Consider the following 13,331-nt stretch of genomic DNA (forward strand, 5'->3'; position numbering starts at 1 on the left):
TTTTTGTTGTTGTTGGCTAAAAGAAGCCCACTTTAGTTTTATTTTTCTTTTATTAAATTTATAGGGGTGATATTAGTTAATAAAATTATATAGGTTTCAAGTAACACATCATCTGTATATTGCATTGTGTAAGTAAAGGGAAAAAGGGGTCAAATATGTATATGGCAATGGAAGGAGATTTGAATTTGGGTGGTAAACACAATGATTCAAGTTTTTTTTTGTTGTTTTTTTGTTTTGTTTTGTTTTTATCCTCACCCGAGGACATTTTTCCATTTTTTTGTTCAGGTAGAGTGGGAGGGAGAGAGAGGAACAGAGAGAGAGAGAGAAACATCGATGTGAAAGGAACACATCGAGTGGCTGCCACCCACACAACCGACCAGGGCCGGGGACAAACTGCAACCGAGGTACGCGCCCTTAACGGGAACTGAACCCGGGTCTCTCAGGACCGCAGGCTGACGCTCTAACCGCTGAACCAAACCGGCCAGGGTTGATTCAAGTTTTTAAAATGCATCTTTCCCTAGGTATTTGTGATACTGCCTTTATTATGTACTAACTTTACATAAGTACTGGGTCTATTTTGGTGCTTTCTTTACTGCTCTCTGAGTCTTTCCTAATTATCATATGTTAATACCATACTAGTATTTTTATGATTACGTTATAGTATGTTTAATTTCTAAAAGAGTTACACCTCCCGTTGCACTTTTTAAAAAGAGTTTTTCTGGCTTGTTTTAATCATTTTTTTAAATATAAACTTTTAAATGAACTTGTCTCAGTCCAAAGAAATTTTTAAATTTTTATTAGGAACATAATATATGAATATATTAACTTAGTGTGAAATGTCATCCTAATTATGTTGAGTAGTCCTATCTGAGAACAAGGGATATCTTTCTATTACCCAATAGACACCCAGTGTTTCTACATTAAGATTCTGGATTGTGGACTTAGGCACATGTGGGTTGATTATTTTATTGAGAATTTTTTAGGTGATTTTGGGGGAATCAATAATTTGGAGAAGACTAATTTTGAGTGGAAATTATTATTTTCCTTCATAGATCTTTTGTTTCATTGTGGCTAAAAACACATAAAATTTATCCTCCTGATTATTTCCAAGTGTACAATGCACCTTCCCCCCAGGTCCTGAGGACCACCATTGATTATATTTTTTGTTTCTGTGAGTTTGAATATTTTAGATATCTCATATAAGTGGAATCATGCAATACTTGTCCTTTCGTGACTGGCTTATTTCACTCAGCATAGTATGCACTCAAGGTTCATTCTTGTTGTAGCATATGCAGGATCTCTCCCCGCCCCCCCTCAGTTTTATTGAGAAATAATTGGCATACATCATTGTATAAGTTTAAGGTGTACAGCATGATAGCTTGATTCACATACATTGGGAAATTATTATCACAATAGGTTCAGTTAATATCCATTTTCTCATAGATACTATTAAAAAAAAGAAAAAAGAAAAACATTTTCTCATTGCAATGAGAACTCATAGGATTTACTTTTTAAAATCTCCTCTTTTTCATATAGCAGTGTTAGCTATAGTCACCATGTTGTACATTACATCTTTAGTACTTATTTATCTTAAAATTGAAAATTCTGTGCCTTTTGACCACCTTCCTCTAGTTTCCCCTCTCCCCACCCTCCACCACTGGCAAATACAAGTTTGATCTCTTTTTGTATGAGTTTGTTTTTTGTTTTTTCAAGATTCCATATATAAGTGAGATTATATAGTATTTTTCTTTTTCTGTCTGATTTATTTCACTTAGTATAATACACGTATGTCTGTTCATATTGTCACAAGTAGTAGGATTTCCTTTTTTTTTAATGGTGTAATAATATTTCGTGTGTGTGTGTGTGTGTGTGTGTGTGTATGCATATCACAACTTCTTTATCCATTCATCTGTTCATGGACACTTAGGCTGTTTTCATGTTTTGGCTATTGTAAATAATGCTGCTATGAACACAGGGGTACAGATATGTTTTTGAGTTAGTGCTTTTCTTTCCTCCAGATATGTAACCCAGAAGTAGAATTACTGGATTATATGGTAGTTATGTTTTTAATTTTTTGAAACACCTTTATATTGTTTGCCATAGTGGTTGCACCAATTTACAATATGGTGCCCTTTTCTCCACATTCACTTGACTTTTATCTCTTCTCTTTTTGATGATGGACATTCTACCAAGCATGGGGTGATATCTCGTTGTAGTTTTAATTTGCATTTCCCGAACATTACTGTGTTGAGCATCTTTTCATTTACCTGTTAGCCTTCCATATATTTTCTTTGGAGAAATGTCTATTCTGGTTCTTTGCACATTTTTAATAGGGTTATTTATTTTTTTGCTATTGAGTTTTAAGAGTGTATATGTTTTAGACATTAACTACATATCAGATATTTGGTTTGCAGATATTTTTCCCCATTTCATAGGTGCTTTCCTCAGTTTGTTGATGGTTTCTTTTGCTGTGTGCAAGCCTTTTAGTTCAATGTAGTCCCACTTGTTTGTTTTTAATTTTGTTGCTAGTGCTTTAGGGGTCATATTTAAAAAATCATTACCAAGACCCATGTCAAGGAGCTTTATTTGAGTTTCATGGCGTCAGGGCTTACACTTAAGTCTTTCAGCATTTTGAATTATTTTATGTGAGTAATATAAGATACGTGTCTAGTTTCATTCTTTACATGTGAATATCCAATTATCCTAGCACCATTTATTGAAAACACTGTTGTTGGCTTTTCTCCCCTCTCCACTGAGTATTCTTGGGTCCCTTGTCAAACATTTTTTTAATGCATATGCCTAGGTTAATTTCTGGGTTCTTGATTCTCTCATTGGTCAATTTGTTTTTAATGCCAGTATTATATTATTTTGATGACTATAGCTTTAATATATAATTTGAAATCTGGAAGTGTGATGCCTCCTGCTTTGTTCTTGTTTCTCAGGATTTCTTTGGTTATTGGGGTCTTTTGTGGTTCTATATAATTTTAAAAGTATTTTTTCTACTTCTGTAAAACAGTGCCATTGGAATTTTAATGGGGATTCCATAGAATCTGTAGGTGGCTTTGGCACTATGGACATTTTTACAATATTAATTCTTCTAGTCCATGAACATGGGATATCTTTCCATTTAATTGTGTCTTCTTCAGTCTTTCTTTAATGTCTTGTAGTTTTCAGAGTAGAAATCTTTTACCTCCTTAGTTAAATTTATTCCTATGTATTTTATTGTTTTTGATGGGGTTGTAAATGGGATTGATTTCTTTTTCAGAAAATTTGTTGTTAAAAGCCACTGATTTTTTTCATGTTAATTCTATATCCTGTAACTTTTCTAAATTCATGGATTAGATCTAGTTTTTTGGTTGACTTAAAATTTTTCTCTCTATAAAATTATGTCATCTGCAAATAGAGACAATTTTACCTCTTCCCATTTCTGATGCCTTTTATTTTTCTTGCCTAATTGCTCTAGCTGGGACATCTAGTACTATGTTGAATAAGAGAGATGAGAGTGGGAGCCCTTGTCTTTTTTCTGATCTCAGAGGAAAAGCTTTCAGCCTTTCACCATTGAGTATCATGTTAGCTGTGGGCCTATCATATATGGCCCTTATTACGTTGAACTATGTTTTTTTCTATGCCTAATTTGTTAAGAGTTTTTATTTTAAATGGATGTTGAATATTTTCAAAGGCTTTTTTGGTGCCCATTGAAATGATCATATGATTACTTAATTTTATTCTATTAGTGTGGTGAATCACATTGATTTATTTATGTATGTTGAACCATTGAATCCCAGGGATAAATCTCACCCGACCATGGTTTATAATCCTTTTAATGTGCAGCTGAATTTGGATTGCTAGTTTTCCTTGAGAACTTTTTCATCTATATTCATCAGGGACATTGGCCTGTAGTTTACTTTTCTATTGTTCTTTTCTATTTTGGTATCAGAATAATGCTGACTTTATAAAGTAAGTTTGTAAGTGTTCCCTCCTCTTCAATTTTTTGGAACAGTTGGAAAAGGATTGATATTAATTATTTTATAAATGTTTGATAAAATTCACTAGTGAAGCCATGTTGACTCTGGGCTTTTCTTTGTGGGGAGATTTATGATTACTGATTCAATGTCCTTACTAGTAATTGCTCTAGTCAGATTTTCTATTTCTTCCTGATTCAGTCTTGGTAAGCAGTATGTTTCTAAGATTTTTTTTATTTCTTCTAGATCGTTCATTTTGTTGGTGTATACTTTTTTATAGTAGCTTCTTACGATTCTTAGAATTTCTGTGGTATCAGTTATAATGTCTTTTGTTGTTGTTGGGGTGTGTGTGTGTGAGAGAGAGAAATCTTTCTCAGATTTTGGTACTGATGTTATACTAGATTCACAACAATCTTTAAAGCTACATATATGTAAAAATTGAGGCTATTGGAAAGATTTCTTGAAATTTGAATCTTTTGCCTCTTTTCAATTCCAATTTTACTTTATTGCTTTATTTCAAATCTTTATTACTTCACAACTAGATTATTGAGTTAATCTCCTAACTGACCTGCTTTTATCCACTCTCGCCCTTTAATCCATCCTTTATTAGATCCCTTGGTAGATAATCTAAAATGCAAATTTCTTGACTTCCGGTCAAGATAGCGGGTAGGTAAACACGGTATCGCGTCCTCCCACAATCACATCAAAGTTACAACTAAACTACAGAACAACCATCATTCAAAACCACCTTAAATCAAGCTGAATGGAAGTCCTACAACTATGGAATTAAAGGAGCAGCCACATTGAGACTGGTAGGAGGGGCAGAGGCAGGTGGGCTGGTCCCACACCCATGTGTGGCGGATAAAAATTGGTGATACCTCGGCTGGGAAGGTCCTTCCTGAGGACTGAGGGGTCCCGGTCCCACACCAGGCGCCCCGTTCAGGGTTCCAGTGCCAGGAAGAGAATCCCCATAACTTCTTGCTGGAAAAACCAGCAGGAACTGAGGCTCAGGGAAGCTGATGCGGCTGGAGCCCCAGGCAGCTCCTTAAAGGGCCCACACACAGACTTATCGGACTCTCTCCCTCTAAGCTTGGAGGGGAGGCAGCTCAGGGGGCACCAGAGACATACAGGGAAGAATTGACCTGTTTGGCACTGGAGTGAGGGCTGTAGAGGGGGCTTTCTTCAGTACAAACGTGCTGTCAGAGGCCTTTGTTCCTTTGGTGAGCCCTTCCCTGGGACAGCAGACAGCCACCATATCTGGGACTCCAGCAACCTGGCTCACACTGGTATCCCCGCCCTGGTGATTCCCTGAGGCCCCACACCACCCAATTTTCAGGCCCACCCAAGCTGTTGCCACTTGCTTAACCATAGGATTGACTTGTCTTGGATCCTGCTTCAGGTTTTCCTAAATTCCTTCAAACAAGCAGCATCTGGTCTCAGCTAGCCCCATACCTCTCGTTAAGTAATACATAGAAACAAACACAGGGAGGCAGCCAAAATGAGGAGACAAAGAAACAGGTCCCAAATGAAAGAACAGAACAAAACCCCAAGAAAAGAACTAAGCAAAATGGAGATAAGCAACCTAAGAGATGCTGAGTTCAAAATACTGCTTATAATTATAAGGATGCTCAATGAACTTAATGAGAACCTCAGTGAACTAAGTGAGGGCCTCAAGAGCATAAAAAAGGACCAGTCAGAAATGATGGATGCACAGTCAGAAATGAAAGAGGCATTAACTGAAATAAAGAATAATTTATACAGATTTAATAGTAGAGTACATAAATCCCAGAAGCAAACCATTGATTTGGAATAATAAGGAAGCAAAAAATGCCCAATCAGAACAGCAAAAAGAAAAAAGAATCCAAAATAATGAGGATAGTGTCAGGAGCCTCTGGGACAACTTCAAGCGTACCAACATTCGTATCTTGGAAGTGCCAGAGGAGAAGAGAGAGAACAAGAAATTGAAAACCTGTTTGAAACTATAATGGCAGAAAACTTTCCTAACTTGGTGAAGGAAACAGACATACAAGTCCAGGAAGCACAGAGAGTCTCAAACAAGATGAACCCAAAGAAGTCCACACCAAGACACATCATCATCAAAATGCAAAAGGGTCAAGACAAAGAGAGAATCTTACAAGCAGCAAGAGAAAAGCAGTTAGTTACCTACAAGGGAGTTCCCATAAGGCTGTCAGCTGATTTCTCAAAAGAAACTTTGCAGGCCAGAAGGGAGTGGCAAGAAATATTCAGAGTGATGAAAAGCAAGAACCTACAACCAAGATTACTCTATCCTGCAAAGCTGTCATTTAGAATCGATGGCCATATAAAGAGTTTCCCAGACAAGAAAAAGTTAAAGGAGTTCATCACCACCAAACCATTATTATATGAGATGATGAAGGGTCTTTTTGAAGAAAAAGATAAAATATATGAACAAACAAAATGGCAATGAATGCATATCTATCGACAATGGAATCTACAAACAAAATGAACAGGCAGTACAGAAACATTCTCATAGATACAGAGAACATTTTGTTGGTTGCCAGATGGGAGGGAGGGGGGTTGGGGGAATGGGTGAAAAATGTGAAGGGATTAAGAAGTACCAATTCATTGGTAGACTGACAAACCTCAAAGGGAAAGGGGTTGGGGGGTGGGAAGAAATAAACCAAAGAACTTATATGCATAACCAATGTACACAGACAATAGTGTGGGAAAAGGCGAGAGGGGGGTGGTAGTGGGGAGGAGGGGGTCAATGGGGGGAAAATGAGGAACATCTGTAATACATTCAACAATAAAGATTTTTTTAAAAAGATGCTGAAAAGTGGAAGTAGAACAAAAATAAAATGCACATTTCTTTAACTGTAAGCTATATCTTGACACATTTTTTCCTTCTATTCCATATGCTGTTTTTCATTTTGGAAAATTCTTATTTATCTTTCCAAACCAACTCTTTATAGTTGTGCTTTCTATATAACTCTTCACCAAATCTCTCATTCCTTGGAGCTCATCACAATTGGCTTTCTTTTACTTTTGTACCTTCTATGACTTTTGTTGCACCAAATTTTGGGACTTTTTTTTTTTTTTTAATGTATGTCTTTTGACCTGGCTGGTGTGGCTTAATTGGTTGAATGTCGTCCCATGTACCAAAAGATCACCAGTTCAATTCCATGTCAGGGCACAGCCCTGATTGTGGGCTTGATCACCAGAAGGGGTATGCTAGAGGTAGTCAATTGATGTTTCTTTTTCACATAGTTGTTTCATTCTCTCTCTCTTCTTCTCCCTTCCTAGCTCTCTTTCAAATCAGTAAAATCATATTAAACTTTTTATTTTAAAAGTATGTCTTTGCTATAAGACTCTGAACACTGAACATTATGGCCATGTATCCCTACTAAGTATTATAATGTGTTACATAAAGTGTTGAATTGTATTCACATTTTGATCTGCATATTCTTTTTTTTTTACATTGTTAGGCTTCATGCAAGAGACATTTGTCTTGTTCACTCTGAGTTTACTGTACTTATGGATTGAATGAAACTTATTGTGGGGGAATGCCCTTAGATTATGTTTTTAATGAAATTCTACCTTTCACTTTTCTGTACTCTGCTTTTCATTCTCAGGGAGAACCTGCTCCCTGGGGTTATCTGTTTCCTTCTAGAATGATGAATTTAGGGTATCTGAATTCAGCTAAATTCTCTGTCAGCTGACTGATGGTTGTTAGTTTTTGTTAGAGAGAGCATCAGTTGACCCAAGGCACAAATAGATAGTACTCATTTTTATATTTTGTTTGTTTTATTCATTTATTTTTAATCCTCAACTGAGGATATTTTTCCATTTATCATCAGACAAAGTGGGAGGGAGGGAAGGAGGGAGAAGGGGGGAAGAGTGACAGAAAGAGAGAGAGAGAGAAACAGAGAGAGAGAAACAGAGAGACAAACATTGATGTGAGAGAGACACATCGACTGGTTGCCACCCACACGACCTGACCAGGGCTGGGACGAACCACAACCAGGGCATGATTGGAATGAAACCCAAAACTCATTGGGCCAGGGGCCGATGCTCCAACTGCTGAGCCAAACCGGCCGGGGCAATTGTATTCATTGTTTATTGCATGTAGGAGGGCATGTGAGTTGATATGAGTTGTTGCTCCACATTCTGTTACCTTTTGCTTTTCTTTTGTTAATTTTATTTATTTTTTTATACTTCACCCAAGGACACGCTTAGAGAGGAAGGGGGAGAGAGAGAGAAAAACTGATTGTTTGCCTTCCAAACATGCCCCAACCAGGGTCTGAACCAGCAACCCAGGTATATACTCTGCCCGAGAATCAAACCTGCAACCTTTCTGTGCCTAGGACGAGGCTGAGCCACTCTGGCCAGGCACCTTTTGTTTTTCTTGTTAGCAAACCCATTTTCACAAACAAGGGGAGGAGTGGAGTGGTTAAGCTACTGTTGATCCATAGCACTTATGCATTGTAAGGAGTCATGACCTACTTTTCAGGTCCCTTTTTAAAACTTTACTTACAATCATAATAGAACACATTAAGCAGATAATGAAAGAATATTAAACTGGCCCTGGCCGGTTTAGCTCAGCGGTTAGAGCGTTGGTCTCCAGACCAGAGAGTCCTGGATTTGGTTCCTGTTAGAGGCATGTGCCTCCGTTGCAGTTTGTCCCTGGTCCCAGTTGGGGTTGTGTGGGTGGCAACCACTCGATGTGTCTTTCTCACATCCATGCTTTTCTCTTTCTCCCTCCTTCTTTCCCTCCAGCTCTACCTGAAGATAAATGCAAAAATGTCCTCAGATGAGGATAAAAAAAAAAAAGAAGAATATAAAATTGGATGTTTTGACTCATTTTTTTTCATATAGTTTATATTATACAATGAAGCTTCACTTACTAGACTAGCAAATATCTGGTGCCTTGGTACTTAATAAACTTGATTTATTCCTCCTTCCTGTAGATTAGCACTTTATTTACTCATAAAAAATGATTCATGCATTGGGGGAAAATATCAATCTAATGTTTTCTTTTCTCATTTCTCTCTTTATGTATCTATTCTTATTTTATTTGTAGATGAAACTCTTTTAAGCATAGAATAAACCCATAAAACCCTGTCAGAAACACAAGCTGCCAAGTACCCAAAATGTTAAATAGTTCTGGCACACTTTAAAATACTCTATAGTGTGTTAGCTAAACTTAATTTTACCAGCAGGTATCTTCTGCTTATGTATATATTTTCCAGAGTATTAGAAAGTACATTTTTCATAAATTAAACCTTTGTTTTCAGACCTTGATTCTTCACAGAGTAGTCACTCTTCCAGTTACTCTCCAAGGCCAACCGATAGTTGTTTCAGTTCTACTTCAGAGATGGTAAGTTATGCTCCAGCCCTCCCCCCGCCTTTCTTAGCTTATTAATACTGTATGCTCTACTCATTTTGAATTATTTGTATTTCCCATTTTACATTCTGAAAAAATAGTTGCACTGATAAATTGTGGACATAAATATAACAAAAAATGTGAAAATGTTAAAAATGTAAGAAAAAAATGAAAGAAATATAAAATAAAAATGTAAATGAGCATCATTTATTCACATTTATAACCATGAATGTGTCATTGCTATTTACAAATGCCATTTTTATCAAGGTGTGTGTGTGTGTGTGTGTGTGTGTGTGTGTGTGATAAAGTTGTGTTTCTTTTAAAAGAACCCACTCACAATAATTGAAAACTAAAACAACCAAGAATACATAAAAAAAAGAAAATTTCAAGGCTTATATGAAGAAGCTATAAAGTATTATTGTAGGCCGTAATATGAATAATTGAGCATGCTGCATTTCTCTTAAATTAGATATTTAAATGGAATTCCATTGCAGTATTACTTCCATCTTTCTTCCATTTGCCTTTGACTCTAGCTCACTGTCCAGCTGCCCTTGCTAAAGGAAGGACAGCAATGACCTCTGTGTTGCCAAATTTATTGGACAGTTTTCAGTTTTTATTTATGAGAATTCCTAGTAACATTGGTACAAATGATTATTTTTTTGTTTTGAAAGATTTGCTTCTCTTTGTTTTTATGATAACACAGTATCTCAGTTTCCTTCATACCTCTCTGAGTGATACTTTATGCTTTTGCCCACTTCCCTTTCACCCTTATCTCTATTTAAATGTTGTAATGTTTAGGGTTTGCTACAGGACCCTTTTCTTCTCTTAACCTACACTCCAAACTCTAGATGATGTTATATACTCCAGTGAGTTTATTATCTGTTCAGTGATAGTTCTCAACTTTATGACTTTAACCCTGTTCCTTATTTAGATGTCCAATTTTCTATTGGATATATCTTTTTGGATATTTTTACAAAAATCTACTTATTTTTCTACTTTAAACTGCTCCTGATCTTTCCGATAGTTCCCATGTTAGTAGACACCTTTTCTGTCCCCTCAGTTGCTCACACCAGTACCCCAGTAGTTAACTTTGTCATTTCTTTCTGTCTCAGCTGCTTTCCTGAACCCATTTATTCTATCACTTTATTCGGTCAAGTCTACCTCCAGAATTAAATGCATACTTATCCACTTCTCTTAACTTCTGGTGTTGGTACCCTAGTCTAAGCACCATCATCCTGTTCTTGAACTATTGTGGTTGTTCCTTAAGAGATTATTCTACTTCACTCTTGCCCCACTTTTTCTCCAGTTAGTAATCAACATGATGTTTTGAAAAAATAAATTAACGCCATGTAATTTTTATTTATTCAGTGGGTTTCTATTTTACTTTGGAATCTAAAATACAGTGGCTGTAGGCCATATGTGACCCGGCCTTGGTAACATCTCCTGCTTTAGTGTTCTCCTTCTCTCACCATACTCCACTTGTACTGACACTTCACCTCCTTAGCTTATTAGTCTCTCTTCTGCTTCAGGGCATTTATATATCCTGTTTCCTCTATGCTACTCTTATTCATCCTGTAGATCGTAGCTTAAATATGTCACTTCTTCTAAAAACCCCTTCTTGGCTGATCAATCCAAATTAGGACCTTCAATTATGTTCTCAAAATGCTTCCTACTTGCTCTTCATAATGTATTTCTCAGTTTGTAATTATACACACGTGTGTGATTGTTTGGGCACAGTCATTTCACCGGTGAGAATGTGAGAATGTTGCTGTAAGAGGGCAGCATTCCTGTCTGCTTCATTCACATTGCAGATGCTAAATGAATATTCGTTTCTTGAAGAACTACATTTATTGAGCTTGTTTTCTGTAATTTGTGCCCAGCCAGTCTCAGTGCTATTTCTTAGGCTTACTTTTTCTATTCAAGTGCCAGTCAGCTGAGGCATATACCTCATTTTAGGTTTTTTATATTAACTTTGTTTGTTTTTTTATTTTCCGGCTCGAATAATCAGTACTTTTATTTTTTTAATCCTCACCCGAGGACATTTTTGCATTTATCTTCAGATAGAGCGGGAGAGAGAGAGGGAGGAAGAGAAAGAGAGAGAGAAACATCGATGTGAGAGAGACACATCGACTGGTTGCCACCCACACTACCCCAACTGGGGCTGGGAACAAACTGCAATGGAGGTACGTGCCCTTAGCGGAAACCGAACCTGGGACTCTGATCCTCGGGTTGACGCTCTAACTGCTGAGCCAAACCGGCCAGGCCTAATCAGTACTTTTACACAAGATATTAATAAAAAGAATAGTAATTAAAAGATAATTTTTTCATGATGTTGAAAAATTAAAGTTAGTAAATTGAAATCTAGACCTATTAAAAGTTTTTAAAATTTGACTTTTTAAATAACAGTTACAATATTTATTGCTATTTAACTTTTCTTTTAGCTATTTGTTTTTCTGTTAGTTGATAATTCTCCTCAAGTTATATCTTCTATAAGACTAGGCCCACAAAAGGTACAATATAGATATTTTTGATTTGCTACGTCAGTGAGTGAGTAATAGAAGAAATTTTATGTGTTCGGTGTTTCTTTCAAAGTTAATACTTTCTACTCTTTTTAAGTGGTTGAAGAGTGTGGTGCATACCATTTCCTCTGTGTGAAAGGGTAGGGAGATGATATAGCCTGTAATAATGGGTTCTGATAAGAGACAAAATTCCCTTCTCTTGTATTTTTGCTACAAGAATTATTGTTCTTGCTACTTTAAAATTTTATAACCTCCTTGATTTTTTTAAAACCAAATATTCAGCTTGATTTGCAATTTGTCGAAGTCTCTTCTGTGTTCTGAAATTTTCTATAATATGAATTTATGCTTTGAAGTGATTGACTTTTTAAAAAAATTCAGCGTCATTTACAGTAAAATTACTAATTTTTTTTAGCCATCTGAAGATGAAGATCAAACATCACACCAAATTGAAGATTCAAGTAGGAGATGCATCAAAACTGAAGAAACAACTAATAATTTTTATTTAGAAAGGTTGGCAGAATTTCCATGTGATAAGATTGTTAAAAACACTGCTAAAATTCATAAACAAAAAGAGAGTTTTCACCAGGTCTCAGTGAAAAATAGCACAGATCAGTTTGCCCAGTCTCAGTGTAATTCAACACACGTGTTACGAAACCAAACCAGCAATAGCTGCATTCTACAGTCTGTAAGATGTGATGCGTGGGTACAAACAGAGAGTGAATTTGTAATGAAAGAAAGATTAGATGCTGCCATACAGTGTGATATAATTTCAGAATGTAAATGTAGAAATGATGTGACTTCTCTTTGTAATGTTGAAAGCTGCAGTGATAATATTAAGGCAGATACCACTGGAGGGCAGGAAATCCTCAGGAACAACGAAAACTCTCAAATCTCTGCCTGAGGGTTAGCTTTTCACTTACTGTTCAGAATTTCATCAATATAAAACATTTTAATATAAATTTACATAGATAGTTCTTTAGTAGCTTTAGTATATCTTTAGTATATCTTTAGTAGAAAATGATATATATTTACTATCATTCTTATGGTGATTATTTATTATATTACATGCTGCTATTTATGGATTAAAAATAAGTTTAATTGCTTCCTTTCCCGTGTATTTATTTTAAAATTTAATGCAGTCAAATATTTAGCAAAAATGTTCTCTTTCACGATTTTCAGACAGGAAATATTACCACTAATATAAAATACATTTTATAACCTCACTATAAGAATTTTATTACTACTATCTTAAATATTATAACCTTTTTAAGAAATTCTAGGATTACTTTTTTTTTAATCCTCATCCGAGGACATTTTTTTGCATTTATCTTCAGATAGAGTGGGAGGGAGAGAGGGGGGAAGAGAGACAGAGAAACATTGATGTGAGAGAGACACATTGACTGGTTGCCACCCACACAACCTCAACTGGGGCTGGGGATAAACTGCAACAAAGGTACACGCCCTTAGCGGAAACCAAACTCGGGACTC

General features: G+C 36.1%; 1 protein-coding gene across 1 annotated transcript in view; it reads left to right on the forward strand.

Annotated features, from left to right (window-relative positions):
* CUNH12orf40 (chromosome unknown C12orf40 homolog) overlaps nucleotides 1–12,744 on the forward strand; it is a 62,875-nt gene extending 50,131 nt beyond the window's left edge. The window contains 2 exon segments of the mRNA XM_036251515.1: nucleotides 9,236–9,318; nucleotides 12,256–12,744. Of these exon segments, the coding sequence (XP_036107408.1) occupies nucleotides 9,236–9,318; nucleotides 12,256–12,744 (572 nt within the window).
* Nucleotides 12,745–13,331: the final 587 nt, after the last annotated feature.

The sequence above is a fragment of the Molossus molossus genome, unplaced genomic scaffold, assembly GCF_014108415.1.
Source record: "Molossus molossus isolate mMolMol1 unplaced genomic scaffold, mMolMol1.p scaffold_m16_p_10, whole genome shotgun sequence".
NCBI lineage: Eukaryota > Metazoa > Chordata > Mammalia > Chiroptera > Molossidae > Molossus > Molossus molossus.